Genomic DNA, 23,624 nt, shown 5'->3' with positions numbered 1-23,624 from the left:
CATCTGGCGAAAAATATAAATTTTAAGTGGAATTTAAATATTGAGACTTGTTGCAGTTAGTCTGACATCTTTGTTTAAGTGGAGGATCAAGATTGTGATTATCACAAATCTGATAAACTTTCATACATTAACAAAGCAGAATTAATTCCAGTTTATGTTTGCTTGATTGAAGTGCTGTTAACTCTGAGAGGTATTTTTTTAAATAATACATTTATTTATGAAATAATCAGAAACTTGGCCAAGTATGATAAGAAAATATATCTTAATATTTTAACATGTTAACATAGTACTCAACAGAAATTATGTGATTAACTTTATTTTTACTGTTTTAGATTATATATGAACAAGAAGGAGTATATATTCACTCATCTTGTGGAAAGACCAATGACCAAGACAGCTTGATTTCAGGAATATTATGTGTTTTAGAAAAGGTAAGTTTCTAGTAAATGATTTTATTTAATAATAGTTTCTGGTAGTGATTCATCTTTGGAGAATTATCAGAAAGTTTGAATTTCATGTGTAAGTTACAATTATGTAATTGAACAGTAATTGTAAATTTAATACCAAAATGATATAATAGTCAAACACACTCCTTGACTTATGATGGGGTTATGTCTTGATAAACCCATCATAAATTGAAGATATTGTTTATCAAAAATGCATTTAATACACCTAACTTACTGGACATCATAGCTTAATTTCCTTAAATGTGTTCAGAACACTTACATTAGCCTACAGTTGGGCAAAATTATCTAACATAAAGCCTGTTTTATAATCAAGTATCATGGAGTATATTGAATACTGTGCTGAAAGTGAAAAACAATGTTTCTGTGGTTACTTGAAGTATGATTTCTACTGCATGTGCATTGCTTTTATGCCATCCTATTACAAAAAAATCCTGAGTCAAACCATCATGAGTCAGGAACCGTCTGTACTTTAGATAAAATGACATGGAATATTCTAAAACTTACGTAGAAGTTGTAGCAATATAAATTTTTCATAATGAAAAGTAGGCAGAATTTGAAAAATCTATAACATTTTTGATTTACATATGACATTAGCATATTTAAAAAGTAGATATTTAAGAGTCTGAAATTTTATTTTGGGTTCAGGGAATAAAATAAGAATAACATTGCTGAATATTAAATATAGTTCATAATTTCTTTTTCTAGGATGCTGAAGTAATAGTGGACTGGAGACCATTGGATGATGCATTAGATTCCTCTAGTATTCTCTATGCTAGAAAGGTATTTAAGAAAAAAATGTGTTACTAAGGGAATGCCATTTAAAAAATAACAGTATTATTCGTATATAATTCACATACCATAAAATGCATCCTTTTAAAGCATACAATTCAGTGGTTTTTAGTATATTTACAGAGTTGTGCAGCCATCCACCAGTATCTAATTTTAGAACATTTTCATCACCCTCCAGAACTCTTATCAGCAGTTACCCCTCATTTCACTTACTTTCAGTCACTGGCAATCACTAATCTACTTTCTATCTCTAAGGATTTGCCTATTCTAGACATTTCATATAAATGGAGTCATGTAATAATGTAGTTTGTTTTTTGTGACTGGCTTCTTTCACTTTGCATAAGGTTTTCAAGGTTCATCCGTGTTATATAGCATGTATGGTCCTTTTGTTTTTGATGAATAATATTGTGTATACTGTTGTATTGTATAATAGTGTATATATCACAGTTTTATTCGTCAGTTGATGGACATTTGGGTTGTTTTCACTTTGGGGCTAATATATATAATGCTGCTGTGAGCATTTATGTGCAGGTTTTTGTGTGAACATGTTTTTATTTCTCTTGAGTATATACCTAGGAGTAGAATTACTGGGTTTCATAATTCTGTGTTTAACATTTGGGGGAACTGCCAAACTTTTTCAGAGCAGCTGCATCATTTTCTAATCCAGCAATATATGAGGATTCCAATTTCTCTATATCCTCATCAACACTTGTTATTATCTTTTTAATTTTAGCAAACCTAGTGGATTTGAAGTTCTGTTTGCTTCCTAGGGCTACTGTAAACAAATCATCGCAAACTGGGTGGCTTAGAACAGTCTTAATTTATTGTCTCTCAGTTCTGGAGACTAGAAGTCAGCAATCAAGGTATTTAGCAGGATTGGTTTCTTCTGAGGGCTGTTAGGGAGAATCTGTTTGTTCCCTGTCTACTAATTTCTAGTAGCCTCAGACATTCCTTGGTTTGTAGATAGTGTCCTCTGTGTGTTTTCACATCATCTTCCATCTGTTCATGTCTATCTCTCTGTTAATCCCCTTTTTATAAGGACATTAGTCATATTGGATGAGGGCCTATCCTGATAATCTCATTTTAACTTGATTACTTGTGTTAAGACCCTATTTCCATTAGGTTGGTACAAAGGTAATTGAGGTCTTTGACATTGCTTTAATGGCAAAGACCACAATTGCTTTTGCACCAGCCTAACAAATCGGGTCACATTCTGAGGTAATGGGAGTTAGGATGTTAATTTATCTTTTTGGGAGGGGGCAGCACAATTCAAACCATAACTGAAGTTGTATGTCGTTGTGGTTTTAGTTTATATTTTCCTAATGACTAATGATGTTGAACATCTTTTCATGGGATTATTGGCCATGTGGTGTATACACTGTCCTTTGGTATCTGTGGGGTATTGGTTCTATTCGATGTAGCATAGTACTTGGTGCATAGCAAATTTGAGTTTTACCTTTTGGAAGTTTGTGGAATTTTTTTTTCCTGAATATTTTAGATTCCAGGTTTGTTGAATCCACAGGTACAGAACCCATGGCTATTGGAGGGCCAACTGTATCTTCTTTGGAGAAATGCCTGTTCTAAATCTTTTGCCCATTTATTTATTTATTTTTACTTTTTTTTTTTTTTTTGAGACGGAGTCTTTCTCTGTCGCCCAGGCTGGAGTGCAGTGGTGCGATCTCAGCTCATTGTAGCCTCTACCTCCCAGGTTCAAGCAATTCTCATGCCTCAGCCTTCCAAGTAGCTGGGATTACAGGTTCCTGCCACCATGCCCAGGTAAGTTTTGTATTTTTAGTAGAGATGGAGTTTCACCATGTTGGCCAGGCTGGTCTCGAACTCCTGACCTGAGGTGATCTGCCCGCCTCTGCCTCCCAAAGTGCTGAGATTACAGGCTTGAGCCACTGTGCCTGTCCTTGCCCATGTAGTTATATGTCTTTTCTTTTATTTTTGAGACAGGGTCTTGCTCTGTTGCCCAGGCTGGAGTGCATGGTGTGATCTCGGCTCACTGCAACCTCTGCCTCCTGGCCCAAGCGATCCGCCTGCCTCAGCCTCCCGAATAACTGGGACTACAGGCGCATGCCACCATGCCCGGCTAATTTTTATATTTTTTTGTAGAGACAGGGTTTCAGCATGTTGGCCAGGCTGGTCTCAAACTCCTGAGCTCAAGCAATCTGCCCGCCTTGGCCTCCCAAATTGCTGGCATTAAAGGGTAGTTACTTGTCTTTTTATTGTTGAGTTGTAAGAATTCTTTATATATTCTGGATATAAATTTCTCATCAGATGTGTAATTTGCGGACATTTTTTCCCGTATGGTGGACTGTTTTTTCACTTTCTTTTTGGTGTGCTTTGAAGCACAAACAGTTTTAATTTTCATGAAGTCAAGTTTATCTATTTTTTTCTTTTGTTGCCTGTGCTTTCGGCGTGTCATATCCAGGAAACCAGTGCCTAACTCAGGATTATAAAGATACTGCTGTTCTTCTGAGTTTTATAGTTTTAGCTCTTATGTTTAGATTGGCGATTTGTTTTTTTTTCTTTCTTCTTCCCTTTCCCTCCCTTCTCGCTTCCACATCAAGTCTCCATCACCTGAGTAATGTACATTATACCCATTAAGTAATTTCTCATGTATGGTCCATTTTGAGTTAATTTTTGTGTTATGATGTAAGATAAGGAATCATTTGAACAGATTTTTTAATTAAATGGTTGTACTTCTAATTCTGTTATGTTTTTGTGCTTTTCATATGTGTCTGTTCAATATTTTCTCATAACTTTTTATTAAAGGTTTTATTTTTATTTATTTATTTATTTATTTTTGAGGCAGAGTCTCACTCTGTCACCCAGGCTGGAGTGCCGTGGCATGATCTTGGCTCACTGCAATCTCCACCTCCTGGGTTCAAGCGATTTTTCTGCCTCAGCCTCTCGAGTAGCTGGGACTACAGGCGTGCGTCTCCACACCTGGCTAATTTTTTGTATTTTCAGGAGAGACGGGGTTTCACCATATTGCTGGTCTCGATCTCCTGACCTTGTGATCCGCCTGCCTCGGCCTCCCAAAGTGCAGGGATTACAGGCGTGAGACACTACACCTAGCCCTAAAGATTTTATTATTTATAAAATTCATTCTAATTCAAATTACACATTTTCCTACATAAATTCTGGGTTTTAGAAGGTTTATTATGGAAAACAGAGGTATTTCACTTTTCCACCAAATTTTCCATCTCCCAAGGCAATCATAAACCTTGTAGCTGTTTTTTTGATTAGTTATAGCCCTGTGTCTAAATAACATTCTTCTAACACTACTATTTTTTTTTCCAATTTACACATTGTGTGTTGACTCCTCACTGTGGAAGGTAGGGAGTTAGCTCTGTTTTATCTATAAATCACCTTGAAACTCTTGCTCAGTTGTCTACATTTCTTCTCAGAATATTTAAACACATAGATTGTCTTCTAATTTCGTTTTCTTAGATACTCTTATCCTAGAGCCTTCTCACAGGCTTATCCTGGACTGATTGCTCTCTTAGTTTGCAGTGCAGCAGCTTTCCTGGGGGTTCTTTTTTGCCTCTTTTCCATATTTTAATCCCTCTGTTTTCTGTATCCCATGCCAACCTCTGTTTTGATTTATTCCTTGTTTTGGTGCAGCTCCAGGGCTTCCTGAGAAAAAGAGTGCATGGGAACAAAAACATTTCTTTCTTTTTTTTTTTTTTTAAAGACTTGGCCTTATTCTGAATTGGCCTGGCAGGCCAAGAATTACAGTTTGAAAGTAAATTTTCCCGTGGATTTTTTTTTTTTTGAAGTTTTTTTGTTTTGTTTTTTTAAGACAGAGTCTCTCTCTGTCTCCCAGGCTGGAGTGCAGTGGTAAGATCTCCGCTCACTGCAACCTCTGCCTCCTGGATTCAAGTGATTCTCTTGCCTCAGCCTCCGGAGTAGCTGGGACTACAGGTGTGTGCCACCACACCCGAGTAGTTTTTGTATTTTTAGTAGAGGCAAGGTTTCACCATGTTGGCCAGGCTGGTCTCGAATCCCTGACGTCAAGTGATCTGCCCACCTCAGCCTCCCAAAGTGCTGGGATTACAGACGTGAGCCACTGCGCCTGGCTGTTTTTGAAGTTTTGCCCCAGGTTTTCTACTTTCCTTTATTGATGTTAAGTCTAATGCATTCTAATTCCTGATCCCATGTTATGTGTGTTTATTTGTTTTTTTGTTTTAAACCTCTGTAGAAGCTTTTAATTATTGTCTTTTTGTTTCTGGTTTTACGTTCTGGTTATGTGCCTTTGTGGATTTGTTTTTATAATACATTGTGCTGGGTACTTGATGAGCTCTTTTAATATGGAAACTTCTGTCTTTTTTTTTTAATTCTGGAAAATATTTTTGATTTATTTTAGTGATGATTTCTTCCCCATTTTCTGTTTTCTTTCTTTCTGGAACTCTACAATTTCTGGACTGGTCCTGTAATTTTAAAATCTTTTCTTTCCTATTTTCTTTCTTTCTCTTTCTTTCTTTCTTTCTTTCTTTCTTTCTTTCTTTCTTTCTTTTTTTCTTTCTTTTCTTTCTTTTCTTTCTTTTTTTCTTTCTTATTTATTTATTGGTCTCTACTATTTTCTAGGAAATTCACTTTTCTATTGCCTTTTTCATTTTTTGCTATGATTTCATTACTAAGACATCTTTCTTGTTCTGAGTGTCCTCGTGTCCCCTTTTAAAGGAATAGCATTAGCATTCTGTTCTTTGTGGTTGTAATATATTTTCTTATTACTGAGGAGTTTAAGGATAGCTAAGTTCTTAGATGTTCTTCATCTCCCTATGTAGTCCATTTCCAACTCTAGTGACCTTTTGCCCCGCCCCCACCTCATTTCATTTGAGCTCTGTTTTCTGTAGATAACTTGTCTTTGATGTTCGTTGCTTATGTAGTGTGGGGCTCATATTTAACAAATTTAAGAGCAGATGCACAACAGTGATATTCTCTGTAGGTGTGGATAGGCCTGGTAATAGTGAGACTCTTCCTGGGGTGCATGGCTAAGCTGTTTCTTTGGAGAATCCCTAATGTCAAAATCCACGTCTTTTTGGGCTAGTAGATTTGAGAAGAATCTGCAGATTCCTGCCTGGAAAGGGTAAGCTTGGATGGCAGTATTCTGGCAAATGAGTGGAGAAAAAGGGCTGGGAGTCTTGCCAACTTCTTTGTATAGGTTGATTTTCAATTAATTCTCCTGATTTCGGTACATCATTCCTTTGCTCATTGTGCTTGATTTTTCCTAATTTAGATATAAGTGATGTTTTCCAAAACTCCAGCCTTTTGGACTTAGTTGTCCTGTCTTCAGGTTGACCTTTAATCCTTATTTCCCTGATTATTGGCATGACCTACCAATTTGAGCCTTTTTGTATGCAGAGTTGGTAGGGGGAAGTAGATAGAAGTCAGAGAGAGAGGTGGGGAACAGAGTACTCTTGTAGATGCTTCTTAGCTTTCCTCACTACTGACGATAGGGTTAATAGGGATGGTGATGAGGGTTTTTTTTTTTTTTTTTCTTCTTTTTTGGAGAAGGAGTCTCTCTCTTTCATCCAGCCTGGAGTGCAGTGGTGCAATCTCGGCTCACTGCAATCTCTGCCTCCTGAGTTCAAGCAATTCTGGTGCCCCAGCCTCCCAAGTAGCTGGGATTACAGGCACCCTCTACCACTCCCAGCTAATTTTTGTATTTTTAGTAGAGACGGGGTTTTGCCATGTTGTGCAGGCTTGTCTCAAACTCCACCTACCTTGGCCTCCCAAAGTGCTGGGATTACAGGCATGAGCTACTGCACCCGGCCTGAGGGTTGATTTAAAAAAAAACTCGTCAAACAAGAAATGACATTTGAGGAAGGAACTGGAAGAAAAAACAATCTATTTTATAATTTCGTTTGTTCAGTTTCCCTACTGTTTTTTAGTCTGTTTCTATTTCTTACATCTTAATTTTTCTTGTGCCTTTATAGTTTCTTTTCATTCTTAATAATTTTCCTTTTCCCTTTTAAAAAAGAATTATACTATCGACACATGAATACAATCCTGTTACAAAAGTTCAAGTAATAGAAAGTTGAAGCTCTGCTTGACTAGAGTCTTTTCCCTTACCTGTCTCTGTCTCTCTCTCTCTCTTTTTTTTTTTTTTTGAGACGCTGTTTTTCTGTTGTCACCCAGGCTGGAGTGCAATGGCGCAATCTTGGCTCACTGCAACCTCTGACTCCTGGGTTCAAGCGATTCTCCTGCCTCAGCCTCTCGAGTAGCTGGGATTACAGGAATGTACCACCTTGTCTGGCTAACTTTTTTCTATTTTTTGTAGAGACAGAGTTTTACCATGTTGGCCAGGCTGGTCTGAAACTCCTGACCTCAGGTGATCCACCCGCTTCGGTCTCCCAAAGTGTTGGGATTACAGGTGTGAGCCACCTCGCTCGGCCTCCCTTACCTGTCTCTGTTTAATGTATATCTTTCCAGACTTTTACCTGTATGCATTTTATTTTTGTGTATGTATATGTTTAGAAAGACCTAGTTTGTCCTCCTGTGTCAGTAGTAATGAGCACTGTCATCAGCAGTGTGAGATGGTCCATTTCCTCACGTTGTCTTCCATATTTGATATTATCTTTTTTAATTGAATGGGGCAAAAAATAGAAATCTGTCAACTTGCTTTTCATTGTTACTGAAGTTGGACATCTTTCTATGTTTATTACATTATATTTCTTCTTCTTTGACTTGCCTATTCATACCATTTGCCTGTTTTTCTGTTTTGATATTGGTCTATTTCTAAATAAATTGATAGGAGTTGTTTTGTAATTTGGATGTTTTTCTTTTGTTATATATTTTAGAAAAATGTTCTAGTTGTGCTATCTTTAGCTTATATATGGTGTCTTTTGTTGTATAGAAATTAAATTTTTGATTTACTCAAACCATATTGCATTTTAGACTTTTGGTTTTATTATCTTTAAAAATGGAAAATTCTAAGAACTACACATGTGAATATGTTGCTTTTAGCTAATTTTGATTGCCTATAAGAAATTATACAACCATTGATGGCTTAAATAGCCACCATTGGGCTCTTTTCTTTAAATAACTAAAAGTTTGGAGGTTGGGAGCTTTTTGCAGTGGTTCTCTTGCTTTTTCCCTATAGTCAGAAGAAGACTATTTTTAGGCAGCATGGTTACATTCAAAGCAGGAAACAGGAAAAAAAGGATGAGGCTTTTATTATGAAAGCAAAGCCATTTTCAGAGTTGACTTCTGCTTATATTTCATTGGCAACTCTGACTGCAGGGGAGTCTAGTCAAGCTTCTCTAGCTTTTTTTTTTGATAAAGATAATCAAGAGAGAAAAGGATAGGAAATGGTGTTCAGTTTTCCCACCAGTGATGTCGTCTGCAGCCTGCCTACAAATATTGAAGCTGAGATGATGTTGTGGATTGAAATGAAATTTGTTTTAGACTTTAAATATTTTATATGTTATAATTATTTTAGGACTCCAGTTCAGTTGTAGAATGGACTCAGGCCCCAAAAGAAAGAGGTCATCGAGGATCAGAACATCTGAACAGTTACGAAGCAGAATGGGACATGGTTAATACAGTTTCATTTAAAAGGAAACCACATACCAATGGAGGTATGAATTAAGTCTTTTGAAATCTTAAACTGATTTGCTACAATATAATATGCTAATAAACAAAAATGCAGAGAAGATTCTTGAATGCTCCTCAGTGAGAAGGATGATTAATTTCTTTGGTTAATATGTATAAATCTCATATTTTAGTTATATTCCCTTTTCATCTCTTTTTTTTGTTTTATTGGTTGTGGCTTCAAAAAAGATTTTAAAATACTTGCTCTATTTTATAGTTATTAATGGCAGAAAATAGAACCACTTTAAAACATTCCTTTGGCTGTCCTTCATGTACATTTTTCTTAATCTAGTAGAATTGTAATAATCATGTTATTTTATCCTAAAGTAACAGGGGGAGGCGGAGTATACTACTAAACCATACCATTCTAATTTCAGCATCTTGCTGGACTCTTCATGGCTCATTGCAGTTTTCCCTTAATATGTGTTCAGTGACTATTCTCCTTTCTACATATATACAATCATGTGCCACATAACAGCATTTCAATGACTGATCGCCTGTATGTCAGTGGTCCCATAAGCCCGTAAGATTATAATGGAGCTGAAAATTTCCTGTCACCTAGTGACATCATAGTCTTTGTATGGTCACAGCGCAGTGCATCACGTTTTCTACGTTTCGACGTGTTTAGATACACAAATACTTAGCATTGTGTTACAGTTGCCTATGGTATTCAGTATAGTAATATTGCTATATAGGTTTGTAGCCCAGAATTTCATAAAAGAAAGAAGCATTACATGGATGAGAAAAGCATAATCTGACAATAAAGATCACTTTATTAGTGGTTCTCAGCCTTGGCTGCACATTGAAATCACCTGGGTAGGTTAGATTTTTTAAAAATACTACCAAAAATCAGACTCTGGAGATATAGCCTGGGCATCTGTGCTTTTTGAAAGGTCTTCAAATGACTTTAATATGTGGTCAGAGTTGAGAACTTCTCTGTAGCTGTGTAGCTTGGCAAAAAACGACTGATGTAATCCTGCTTATGGCTTGACCACAGAGTGGACTTACAAAGTGAACAGACTTTATTTTGTAGTTATTAAAAGTTAAAGGCCGGGTGCGGTGGCTCACTCCTGTAATCCCAACACTTTGGGAGGCCAAGGCAGGCGGATCACGAGATCAGGAGATCGAGACAACCATGGCCAAAATGGTGAAACCCTGTCTCTACTAAAACACACAAAAAAATTAGCCAGGCGTGGTGGCGCATGCCTGTAAGTCCCAGCTACTGGGGAAGCTGAAGCAGGGGAATCGTTTGAACCTGTGAGGCAGAGGTTGCAGTGAGCCGAGATCGTGCCATTGCACTGCAGCCTGGCAACACAGCAAGACTCCGTCTCAAAAAAAAAAGAAAGTTAAGGAGGCATTTTCTAAGCCCATGAGTTCATTTCTAAGCTTGAGAAATTCCAGAGGTTTTAAATGTATTTCATTACAAAACTTTCTTATTTTCTAAAAGTTTTTTTTTCCCCAAAAGAAAAAGCCTTTGTTTTTCTTATCTTTTACGCTTCTCATTTTTAACTTTGTACTTTTTTCTTTTTTGTGTGAGGCACAAAGGCAATTTGGGACAAACCTTTAAAAAATTGACTATCAGACTTATTTAATTTTATATTTCTTAAGAGCATTTTGCTTTACATTTTGTAAGAGTTTCTACTGCTACATCCTTTGTTGTTATATACCAGACAGGTTAAATGTTTTGGAAATATTCCTTCCAAGAACATCAGACTGTCTCATGTTTGTTCTAGAGATCCATCCAAATAAAGTTTGTCCTTAATGTTAATTCTATTCAAGGCATATAGAGACTTACTGAACTGTTCTGCTCTTACAAGAAGAATAGAGCTGTTTGTTCAGTTCTTCTGCCATTATATTTAGTATTCTCATGTTAGTGTGTTGGAGATAGTTTTTACATGTATTTGGTAACATAGTAAATTCATTAGAACTAATTAATTTTCTTTACCTTTGCTTTGAGTAGAAAGATATTTTGAGTTCACTCTTGATTTGTGTTTTCCTTTGCAACCATTTCTATTTCTGGCTAGCTATTTGCAGCAGACTACTTTGCAGTTTAGTTTTATGTTGACTTGATACTAGGTTGTTAATTCACTTATTCAATAGATCTTTCATCTTTGACTGTTTACTGTATGCTAGCCACTCTTCTAGCACTGAGGATATTGAGGATATCGCTGTGAACAAGATAAAGTTCCTGTTCTCATGAAGCTTTTATTCTAATGGAAGGCCTAGAATATTTGTTTGTCAGGGCTTTAAATTTAAATATTTCTTTGTCAGAGCTTTAAATGTGGAAATGTGTGAGGCATTTTCTTTTGTATGTACTATATGTCTCTTCTGTTAATGAGGGAAAAATCTATGTAAAACCTTCACTCTTGAATATGCACAAACTCCTGATAATTCATATAGCATACATACAGTATTTAATATACTTCATATGATTTTCTTGCATTAATTTAGATAAAATACTCTGTGCAACTGAAGAATTTAATTTAAAAAATTGTCCATATGTAGTTTTTTGGGTTTCTTTTTTTCATTGCTGTTTTTCTGTGAAATATTTTTGGTCTTTGCAGATAAGCCAGCAGTATGTATCTGTTCTAGGTAGTCTAAGTACATTCACACTTAAATGATTCATGAATAAGTTGAAATTCTAGAACTGTTCTCACTTAGATATCAGCTTGAAGTGGTCTTATGAGCTCTAAAATATAAATACCAGTGAAACATTATGTAAAGTAGTCAAGTGGGCACATGGCACCTAATTTGGTATATCTTACATGTGAGTTCGCTGTCCAAACTGGTGTGAAAGCTGCTGGTCATTGTATATAGATAAATTACTTTAGCTTCCTTCAAATGATACTTGTTGAAGTGTCCCTGAAATAATGATGGCACATGATTTCCTTGCAGATAGAGGTTTCTGTAAGCTGTAGATTTCTTTTTGTGAGTTCAAGAGATCTTATTGGAGATGATTACAGATAGGAAGGTGATACATCCATGCAGGTCAACACTGATTAATATGTCCTCTGATCTAGTCTTGTAAGCAACTTCCTTCTAAGTAGTTTATCTTTGTGGGATTGGTAGTGTGGGACAGAATTAATAAAGGTCTTGAGTAGCAGGATAGTATGACACTTCTTAAGAAATAACATTTTAGCAAAGGTTTTTTAAAATTTCAGAGACACGACTTGCTTATGTTGTAGTTAAATTGTTAACATGGTGTTTTAGATTAGAAGTGAATTGTAAGTACTAGCATCATTAGTGAGAAGAAATAGTTTTTTCTCTTTCAGTTTTTTGTTTAAATAGTTGATATTTAAGTTGCTTGTTATCAATTACGATAATGTTCACAAACCTGGAATTTTCGCTTCTATAAAGAGGCCACAAACTCAGAACATGCTGTATTTTACATAACTATAATTTGATTTGAACTGAGGTCTTAATTTAGTAGACAGTTAATTTAGCAATTGAATGTATTCATTATTTTTGAAGCATTCACAACTTTTTATCTTTTCATCCTCAATTCCTTGCTGTACTTTGTTTTTCTGCAAATAAAATGTCTGTATATTCACTCCAGTGTTTTTTTTATATCAGTATGCTTACTTCACTGCTAGTGTAGTGTCCTAAAAATAATTACAAAAGGAAATGAAGGAATAAAAGTTTTTGTTTTGTTTTTTGACTCTTCAAGAGAATTAAGCTATTCTTATTTCGGGGGGAGTGGGACAGATAAACATTTACTGAGAATTTTCTGTATACTTGGCTTGTACTAGTAAGTTGAAAAGTATTATCTCCTAATTCTTATTAATAGAATTACAATGGGAGGTAAGTATAATTATCTCCATTTTACAAATGAAGTAACTGAGGCTCAGAGAAATTCAATTTGTCCCAGATCATTCAGTTAGTAAGATGGTAGTGCTGCAATATGAATCCAGTCTGCCTGCTTGCAAAGCCATGATCAGTTTTTTTGGGCAAAGCTTATATTTTACATAGGAATAACATTTAAAACATTTATATGTGGTAGGATAATTATTTTAAAAATCATTTTTTAAAGAACATATAAGTTGCCATATCTAACACAGGTGGAAGCCATAATAATATGAGTGCTGTACTGATTCCCTGGGTTCAACTAATTTATGTTAGGCAGTCATGGAGAGCACTGTCAGTACCTTTTAAAAAGGTGAACAAAAATATTTTGCCCCACTTTCTTGTTTTTAAGATGCTCCAAGTCATAGAAATGGGAAAAGCAAATGGTCATTCCTGTTCAGTTTGACAGACCTGAAATCAATCAAGCAAAACAAAGAGGGTATGGGCTGGTCCTATTTGGTATTCTGTCTAAAGGATGACGTCGTTCTCCCTGCTCTACACTTTCATCAAGGAGATAGCAAACTACTGATTGAATCTCTTGAAAAATATGTGGTATTGTGTGAGTAAGTATCATATTATTTTCTACTTATTGAAACCGGATCATTGTATTAATCCCAAAGCAAACTATTTTTACTTGACCTTGGGCATCAGTGACCTATTTGCATACGAGGACATGAACAGCTTTGTTTTTTCTGGGATACTGATTTCTTTGGAACAATGACTGAATAATATTGTGTTATTTTAGTAATTTGAATCTGAGACTTACCACCTAATTACTGTTACGGAGAAGAGAGTAGTTTAATATTTTTTATACATTTAAATGAATGATAATGCATTAGTAATTTATGGCCTATGTATTTACCTAATTTACCGTTTATTGTGTATTTTCTATTAAATATACAATTTTACTTGTGATATTGCAACTTTAAGTCAGGCAAGTCCTAAGTCCTTTATAAAATTATTTCTCAGTTGGAAGACAAGGCCTTACCACTTTCCAAAAATCTTGTCTCTCATTTAGTTACCTGTGTGCATCTATACACGCACATGCTGCCTCACTGTTACTCTCAGCAAATATTTTTTGGGTATCTATTACATCCCAACACTGTAGTAGTTGCTTGATATTTAGTAGTGAATAAAACAGGGGTGTTCCTGGGTCTTAGAGAATTCATAGTCTTGTGAAGGATGTCAACAAGTAAAATGGCAATTAAAACTGAAGGACTAAGATGAAAGAAGTGTAAGCTGCTTTGGGAGTTCCTGGGAAGGAATGAGGGGCACTTAATTCAGACTGGGAGTAGGGATCAAGGAAGACTTCCTGGAGGAAGAAGCATCTAAGTAGATACCTGAAAAATGAGTGATCACTATAAGGAACGGGAAGGAGATATTTAGAGGGAAGGATGTTTTAGATGAAGGAAAGAGTACGAACATGATGTGGTCACACAACAAATTAATTCAGTATTACAGGTCTGCAAAGTATGAGGAGGGGAGGGTAATACAGTTAAAGATGAAGCCAAAGAGCCAAGTAAAGTCCAAAGCACAAAGCATCTTTTAAGTCGTGTTAGCAGGTTCTTCCAGTTACCCAGGTGAGATTAAAGTGGCCTGAACTGGGATAGTGATAGGAAAGATGGAAGTATTGGAGTATTTAGGATTAGATTTTGTGATGGGTTGGATATATGGAGGTAAGAAGGGAGAAGTTGAGGTTTTGGGCTTGGGGGAACTGCAGGGAATGATTGCTAACCTTCGTTCCTTCCTTCCTTTCCTTCCTTCCATGCAGTGGTGCAATCTTGGCTCACTGCAACCTCTGCCTCGTGGGTTCAGACGGTTCTCCCACCTTAGCCTCCTGAGCAGCTGGGATTACAGGCATGCGCCACCACGCTTGGCTAATTTTTGTATTTTTTTTAGTAGAGACAGGGTTTCACCATATCGGCCAGGCTGGTCTTGAACCCCTGACGTCAGATTATCTGCCTGCCTCTGCCTCCTGAAGTGCTAGGATTACAGGCGTGAGCCACTGCGCCTGGCTGCTAACTTCATTTATAATGTCCTCACTTTATACTAGAATTTAACACCTTGCCTAAATTTAGATTACATAAAGCTAGAAGTGGTACAAAAACTGGAAGATTCTTGACTGTGTATTTTCTGGCATGAGATTCTCCCCTACTATGTTAATCACCTCTGGCCGGCAATAGGCAAGCTGTTCAGTGCCAGTAAGTGTAAGAAAGTCAGACCTGCTTGGTGGTATGTGGATCTTAGATCTCGAAGTGAGAACCTGTGAATAGGTTACCACTGAGAGGATGAGTAGATTTCAGGAGAGACAGTATCATGATTGGAATATAAGGTTATGGTTATTGAGTAGCAGGCATTAAAGACTTGGGAGTTTTAGCACCATAGTAAGCTCGGTATTGGTGTTGTGACGTAACTCACAAATGAGATCATTTGGTCTGAGACTGTTGATTAAAGCGTAATATCTAGGATGAGGGAGGTGGTAGCTCCTCTCTCCTTTTTACTGATTATATTTTGGAGAAGTAGGCTTGAACTGCAAGTAGTAAACACTGCATTTTAAATGTGCTAGACTACCTATTCTGTATTAAAGAGATAACCAGTGTAAGGAAGGGGATCAAAATGGTCCTATGAAAAATATTTCATTGAAGGATGTGGTTTAACTTGAAGAAGAGAAATTTCAATGCAACATTAAATAAAATCCAAACTTCTTCACTGTCATCAACAAGGGCCTGCCCTGTCTTAGCTCTTAAAACTGATGTCATGCCATTGTCTTTTCCATTCTACTCATGCAGATTTCTTTCAGTTCCTAAAACCCTCTAAACTCTTTCTTGTCTTAAGGTCCTTTATGCATACTGTTTTTTCTACTTGGAATATTTTCCTCTCTTTCTGATCCCTGAGGTCTCCATTTAAGGTCACTTCCTCAGAGGGGCTTTCCACGATGCCCTCTTTCCCCATCTAATGTAGTTTTCCTATCTGCTCCTCGCTATCTAATTTTCTTGTTTGCTTCCTTCATGGCATCTAACAGCATACAATAATTTTGTCTATTCTTTTGTGTTTTACTCTAGAATGTATACTTCTGAAGGATAGGGATTGTATCTATCTTGTTTCCATATTCTTCCTAGTTCCTAGCTACAGTGTCTGATACATAATAAATGTGCAATAAATATTAGTTGAATGAATAAATGGTATGATAATTATCAATTTGACAAATAATTTTTGAAAGGTTATTGTGAGAAACAGATTGGAGATTTGCTTTATGTGACTCTAAAAAGAAATTAGAAGACAGGTTTTAGCTCAGGAGATAGAGTTATCTATCCTGGATGGGTTCAAGGATAGTCCTGATAACCACTTAAGCAGTTAATAGGGGTATATGTATCTTGAATGTGTGGTGTTCATGTTTTCGTGAGAGTAGCAAGTGAAAGCTTGTTTCCTTTTCTAAATTTGTAAACAAATGAGAGGTATGAGAATCAGAGATGGGGATGGGCACACTGACCCATGCCTGTAATCCCAGCACTTTGAGGGCTGAGGTGGGCGGATCACTTGAGGTCAGGAGTTCAGACCAGCCTCGCCAACATGGTGAAACCCCGTCTCTACTACAGATACAAAAAAGCCAGCTATAATCCCAGCTACTCGGGAGGCTGAGGCAGGAATATTGCTTGAACCTGGGAGGCAGAGGTTGCAGTCAGCCGAGATCATGTCATTGCACTCCAGCCAAGGCAACAGAGCGAGACTTTGCCTTAAAAAAAAAAAAAAAAAAAAAAAAAAGAATCAGAAATGGTGATGAAAATACTGTTATTAGAGGGGTTTAGACATATGACATTATAATAATTCACCCCAGATTAGTTTTGAACTAAACTGGTTGTTGTTACTTCTTGACACCCACAGGCTTTCCTAATGAGGACAGGCCACTGAGGATGTGAGTGAGAGCAGAATGAAGGCACCTCCTCTGTTGATAGGCAGATCTAAGAGAGAGGGAAAGAGAGAGAGCTTGGAAGGAATTATGCCAAGCATGCACCCTACTCTTTCTCAGTCTCAGCACTTAAGTCCCTGGGAAGGAGAGTTTCTTTAGAAGTGCTTATTTCCTTTTGGAAATGTGAAGCCATGGAACGGTGTTCCTTATACATGTTTTTTTTTTTTTTTCTTCATTTAATTCAAGTATTTTTTTGAATGCCTACTGTGTCTTAGATGCAGTAGTGCTATTTTCTGGAAAGAAAGCAGTAATCAAAAAAGACATGGCCCCTGCCTTAAGTTGCAGCTATAGTAAGTGCCGTGAATAAGACATATGGCAATATAAAAGTATATTAGGATAATATGTAAGTTTTCCGTAAGTGGGAGTGATTGAAACTCTGAGAGAGAATGAAATCAACTAAGGGGAGCATAGAGTTGGAGGAGATGTGAGCCTAAGTAATTAGTTGCACCCTTTAATGATCTGGTAAAAGAGAAAAAGCTTTGTACACTTTGTTCTCTTCTCATTAGACTTAATCATTAAGTTTTTAGTGAACCAGGATGTGGCTGCTCTTCTTGGGGAAGGAGATAGTGTCTAAAGTGACTACTTCAAAAGCTGTTCTTCTAATGTCAGCCACTGCTTTGTGTATTCTCCTGTGACACTGGGAGGGCAATTTACGTTTTGACCCATGAATGGTCTGAAATGTGTAAAAACAGTGCATCAAATATTTATCTCCAAGGCCCCTCCATACTCTAGGCTGAAAATAAGTGCTCCCTCCCTATTCTCCTTCCTGTCACAAATTATGCCCAATTATATTATGCCATGTAGCTCACCATAGATTTTATAGACTCCAAGTAGTAGAATAAAGCTATTCCAAGTAGTAGAATAAAGCTATTCCAAGTAAATATTCACCAGTATTTAAAAAGTCCCAAATTTATATAAGCCATCCCCCACTGTCAGATTCTTTTTTGTTTTAACTTTTATTTTAGGTTCAGGGGTATATGTGCAGGTTTGTTAAGTAGGTAAACTGCATGTCACGGGGTTTTGGTGTACAAATAATTCTGTCACACAGGTAATAAGTATAGTATCTGATAGGTAGTTTTTCTGATCCTCTCTCTCCTCCCACTTTCTACCCTCAAGTAGGCTCTGGTGTCTGTTGTTCTTCTCTTTGTGTCCATGTGTTGTTGTTTAGCTCCCACTTATAAGTGAGAACATGTAGCATTTGACTTTCTATTCCTGCATTAATTTGCTTTAGGAAAATAGCCTCCAGCTCCATCCATGTTGCTGCCAAGGACATGGTCTCGTTCTTTTTATGGCTGCGTAGTATTCCATGGTGTATATATACCACATTGTCTTTATCCAGCCCACCATTGATGGGCGTTTAGGTTTATTTCATACCTTTGCTGTTGTCAATTACAAAATTCTTAAAGAGAAATTTAAAGGCTCTTGTTCTTGTTAGTTAAGATCCAAATAAGTGGAATTCCCAAATTTTTAAGTTAAAGTTCAAATAAATGAAAATTTCTAAATATTATACCCAATTTTTATTCTACTAGGTGTCAGCCCAGGGGGTCTCATTTCCTGTCCCTGGAGCAGTTATCCTAAGTAAAACGATGTTTCCAGAGTCTTATTTCTATGGTCAAATATTGTTTTAGAGACCACAAAGAAGAGTAGTCAAGGAAATCTTGGTTTCAGCCTCATTGGGATGCCAGTGGTCACCCCTCCTGTCTTCTTTTGAGTTCAAAACCAAGAGAATTAGACCAGATAACTTTTTTTATTTTTGATTAAGCTAAATTGAGGAATGTGGCTTGCATTTGTGGCCATGTTGTCTTCTCAATCCACTTCCTAGTGAATTAAGTTTGTCTTCATAAAGAGCTGACCTTCCTTTTACAGGAGCGGGGCCTTACCATATGGACGAGCAGAGATGGCCAGTAATCTAGGAATGGGCAACCTAGATGGCTCACAAGTGCCAGGAAGAGGCTCTGCTAGGCTAGTCATGTGTAGTTCCTTCTTTCAGTCTCAACAATCCGATCTAGTCAGTGCAACATAGGCCATCTTCTTGATGCTTAATATTTTTCAGATAGTTTTCTTGTTTACCAGGAAAACAAATTGTCAAATTTGTTCATGTTTGTAAGTGTTCTTTGATTTATCATCATTTAAAATGTGATATTCACTTGGATAAAAGAATGAGCTACAAATATATTTTTCTTACCTTTCTGAAACCAAGTTGGTTGCTAAGATGTGAATGAGACCTGTTGATTCCATTAAGTTATTTTGTATATTGGGCCATTTTTATATTGATACGCAAATATCCAAGCAGTAAAATATTCCCTTAAAAAGCCAAATTTGTTGTATCGTTAAACAGCACCAACCATTTAAAAGATTAGGTTCTAGATGTAAAATTTTGTTATTGTACCTTTCTATATTTTATTCCCAGTTTTGATTGATAATCTCTGCAATGCTGCTTATTTCTTTAGCCTTACATATTGGTCATTCTCAACAGAAATATAAAATAGTTACTGCTACATTTGGGTATACAAGCATTATTCAGTTTATAATTTCTGAGTTTATTATGAGGTCTTTGGCAGAGGCTCACACCAAAGCCTGGGATATACTTCAGAATTTTCAGGAGATATGCTTCTATAGTTGTGATACTAGACTATAGTTTTCTTCAAATTGTTTAGCAGGCTGTAATAGAATTGCTGGGTTAGCGTCATTAAAAGTTCATCTTACTGCTGCAATGAGTTTGAAAGTCTTGAATAATGTTAGCATGAGAGATCAACTTCCCAGAATATATATTTATAGATTAAATCAGTGTGGTGACCCAGCAGGTGGAAACATTCTGGTAATATTTTGGAATACCAGTCTTCCTTATGGTGAGCTCTGCAATTACCTAGCAGTATAACAGTATACTACTTGTCCCTTGACCGATGTACTTTTTAAGTGTTTTGTTGATTTCCGTTGGGGCAGTCAGGTCTTTAATTTCTTCATATCTTCCCTCCTTCTTAGAGCTTCCTCCACCCCCCATCACAGAGCAATAGTTATGAGAAAAGAAAAGAAGGAATTTCTTTTTAAAAAATATTTGTGGTTGCTTGTTGGTAAGGCAGTCATTTCATCTTCTGATCTCCAGTTTAGTGGCCACTGTTTAAGATATGGAGCCGTAGAGTTATCTGAGCCCAGATAGCTGAAAGTTGCCTGTTGGTTCCTCTTTTATATGTATAGGCAGTGGTTTGACTTTCATGAGCATTTTTTATTTGGGTTTTAAAGAAATAATTTGACTTGATTTATTGTTAGAAACAAAATGATGGCAGTGCCAGCAGCACTGTGCTAGGAATAAAATTTTGTTTCTTTATTAGCTACTTTTCTTTTCTGATGCTGCATTTCAAAGTCCATCATTTAAAAAATGCCTTGTGAGAGAATCTGTAAGTCTGCCTATTAATTATGACCCCTCAAAATATTCAGAAAAGTAAATGTTTTAAAATGTATGTTTTTTTTCCTTCTATATCAAATGACTCAACCTCAGCCCCTTTTAAAAAGCCAAGGGGCTTATTAGCTACTATTGTATATGCAGATCGAGTGCTGTTTCTGACTATGTAAGAATATAAGATCCTGTTTTGGATTTCATATCCACTCTAGCATTACTGTTACATCCTGTTATGTTAGAATTGAGAAGAGATAACTGTTATTAAAGATCTTATCTCAAACATTTATAATAAACAGGAGGTGTATAGCAGCAAAATAACACATTTAATTTTTATTTTAAACATAGAAAAGTTGTAGAGTTATTAGAACTGACTAAGTCATAAAACTCACTAAATAGAAAAAAGACTGGATAATTTGTCAGATGACTAGAAATTAGATGTCTGTTCTGAAAACATGTTGTTAAATTCTGTCATTACTAAGAAATGTGAAGAGACTTGCTTGTAGAGTTTAATAAGCAAGAACTAATAAGCATAGTATTACCCAACCATACATAATAATCTTGTTAAAATATGTTCATATGTGTGTTTGTAATTATGGTTAGCATGATTAATGATCTTTATCAAATAACTAATATAGCTTACGTTTTTAACATTTTATATTGCAGTATTACTAAGCTGTGAATGAAGGTAGAAATCATTTCAAAATAGGACATATTTTCTGTATGTAAATATTACATACTGATGACTCCTAATGTCTGTTTTGGCTTTCTTTAATTTTTATGGTAATAAAGCCAGATATCTTGTAATGGTTTTCTACTATAGTTCTAGAGAAGAATTTAGGTTCATTCCAATTTAATCCTTTTGGCTTTACCTGGAATAAAAATACACTTTATATTTGTTTTATTTATGTTATAAACAGTGTATTTAGTATTTGTTAATTTTGTATTTTATGTTTCATGTAGTTTTGAAGCTCCTTTAAAATAGTTACTAAATATTTGCTAATGTATTAATGGAAAACTGTTAAAATGTTTTGGGTTTTGTTTTTTTTTTTGGTAAGGAACATTTGTGTTAGTAATTGTTCATGTAGTAATTGATACAGTATATTAGTATTTTCTACAAATCCTCTTTTTTATTATAGATCTCCACAGGATAAAAGAACACTTCTTGTGAATTGTCAGAATAAGAGTCTTTCACAGTCTTTTGAAAATCTTCTTGATGAGCCAGCATATGGTTTAATACAAGTATGTTTCTTAGATCTATCCTGTATTATTCTGACTGCATTATTTTATATACCCCGTACTTCTCATCTTCTCAGAGAGTATGCAAAATGAGACAGGTACATATATATACGTATATATACGTGTATATATGTGTGTGTGGGTGTGTGTGTAATCTTTTTGGAACTATTCTCTGTAATTTTACAGAAACAGTAATAAGTTTTCATGTTATTTGCAAGACTCAGAGGCTTCCTTGGTTCTTGGTTACTCATAAGGCAATTTCTCCATTTATTATAATACTAAAATTAGACATCAGTAGATTTGTATCGTAACTTTTATTGATTAGGCCAGGGATCACAGAGTAGGCCAGTTTGAACTCATTAATGATCAGTTTAGCCAAAAATCTGGTTTGAATTTAAGTAGGTTGTTTTGACGTCATGGCAATCTTATTCCCCTAAGAATATTTGAGTACTGTTCTTGCATTTGGCTAAAAATGTGCACTTAATAATAGGCAGAAGTAAATTTAATTATCACTCAGATGACTATGTAAAGTAATGAGATGGTTTATTCATTTATTATTCACTTATTCATTTAACAAATATGTGAGTGCTTGCTGTGTCCCAGCTATTCTTTTCCTGGTTTTGAAGATGTAAAGATTAATAAGGTATAGAGGGAACTTTTTAGGAAAGAGGATGAGAGAGAGAACTAAACACTGTTTAAAATGGAAAATAAGAGGATAATTTTACTTACTGTGAAAAACATTATTTAATAAATAACTATTTTTGCTAAATATGAATGAGCAAATAGTTTGGGCTTCAGAAGTTACCCTAGCACTTAACAGTAGAAAAACCTTTTTCTGTTTTCCAGGGTAGCACGGTCCTAGAATAAATTATTCTTGTTGGCATGATTTACTATTCATATAATTAGATTAAAATGTCAGCTAATGTTTAAATATGACTTTTTAAATTTAGCCATCACATATTTTGTGTCAGAATAGCATGGTAGTACACACTTCAAGACATATTTTTTTTGTATGAAGGCAGGACTGCTAGACAGAAGAAAGCTGTTGTGGGCCATTCACCACTGGAAAGTAAGCACTGCGTATGTTTTCTGATGTATGCAGATTGAGTGAAGCCTGCAAATCATTTGTTTATCTGCAATTCAATCAGTAGCATTAACTTGTCATTTATTATGCTATTTTAACCAAATGAAATGATTGGCTTAGAAAATTTAAATTTTTCTTCCAAGAAAGAAAATACAAATTTAAGATAATCTTAGAACACTCTGTTTTAGTCCTGATTTCTTTTCTTTTAAAAAGCTTTGCTTTTTTGCCCATGATGGAGTATTCGTTTTTCTTTATTTGAATTAATAATGCTAATATTTTTCTTCCTACTACATAGAAAATTAAAAAGGACCCTTATACGGCAACTATGATAGGATTTTCCAAAGTCACAAACTACATTTTTGACAGTTTGAGAGGCAGCGATCCCTCTACACATCAACGACCACCTTCAGAAATGGCAGATTTTCTTAGTGATGCTATTCCAGGTCTAAAGATAAATCAACAAGAAGAACCAGGATTTGAAGTCATCACAAGAGTGAGTAAAGATTAGTATTAATATAGCTCTTATATTTTAACAGGAGAACATGTACTATAATTTTGGTTATATCTGCCTCTTTCCTTACAACTTTTTGCTGGTATATCTGACAATGAGTGCTTGTCCTGCCACTAAATTCTTCATTTGTTCTCTATCTTATACTCTTTCTTGATTAAGGTTGGATCTCTCTTCTTTGATTACCTTTTGATAATAATGAAGTTTGTTTCATTGAGTGCATAGCAGAGTGAAGAGCGAACCTTTCCTATTGCCTCTTAGTTCTGTTCCTTACTTGCATGTTTTCTCATAGCCATCAGAGACAGCTAGTCAGGATACTACTTGTAGGGCTTTTATTCTCATGTAATACTTCCTTTTTTAAGTAAGATGGGTTTTGGCCTGAATTATGGCAGATCTTTATATGTGCTCAGTAAGACTTAAATTTGCTATAATTCCAGGCTTGTACATAGTTAGAAAACTATAAATATCTAAATTTTAGTGCTTAATTAAAGGGTTTATCTTGCAAATAGCATCTTAAAATTACCAACATCTGTTAATTGAATAAAACACTATAGAAAATGCCGAGTGAAGCTAGTGGGTCGTGAATCAATTCTGAGAAATACAAACTTTAGAAGAAAAGCTAATTTTAGAATATGGTTAAGGGAATAATTATATATTCTCTCTTTTTAAATAATACAGCATATCATTTGGTTTGAAGGTTTCTTACAGAATTTACATGTTGAATGTTC

At 35.6% G+C, this 23,624-nt stretch overlaps 1 protein-coding gene across 2 annotated transcripts in view; it reads left to right on the top strand.

Moving 5' to 3' along the window:
• Positions 1-23,624, top strand: part of TBC1D15 (TBC1 domain family member 15) — an 80,345-nt gene that overhangs the window by 29,900 nt on the left and 26,821 nt on the right. For both annotated transcript variants that reach the window (XM_003259551.4, XM_030819981.1), the window contains 6 exons: positions 333-431; positions 1,173-1,247; positions 8,710-8,848; positions 13,057-13,267; positions 21,205-21,307; positions 22,684-22,881. In XM_003259551.4, coding sequence (XP_003259599.1) covers positions 333-431; positions 1,173-1,247; positions 8,710-8,848; positions 13,057-13,267; positions 21,205-21,307; positions 22,684-22,881 — 825 coding nt within the window. The remainder of the gene's footprint in view (positions 1-332; positions 432-1,172; positions 1,248-8,709; positions 8,849-13,056; positions 13,268-21,204; positions 21,308-22,683; positions 22,882-23,624) is intronic.

The sequence above is a fragment of the Nomascus leucogenys genome, chromosome 10, assembly GCF_006542625.1.
Source record: "Nomascus leucogenys isolate Asia chromosome 10, Asia_NLE_v1, whole genome shotgun sequence".
Lineage (NCBI taxonomy): Eukaryota > Metazoa > Chordata > Mammalia > Primates > Hylobatidae > Nomascus > Nomascus leucogenys.
This window is presented reverse-complemented; position numbering and strand designations above follow the sequence as displayed.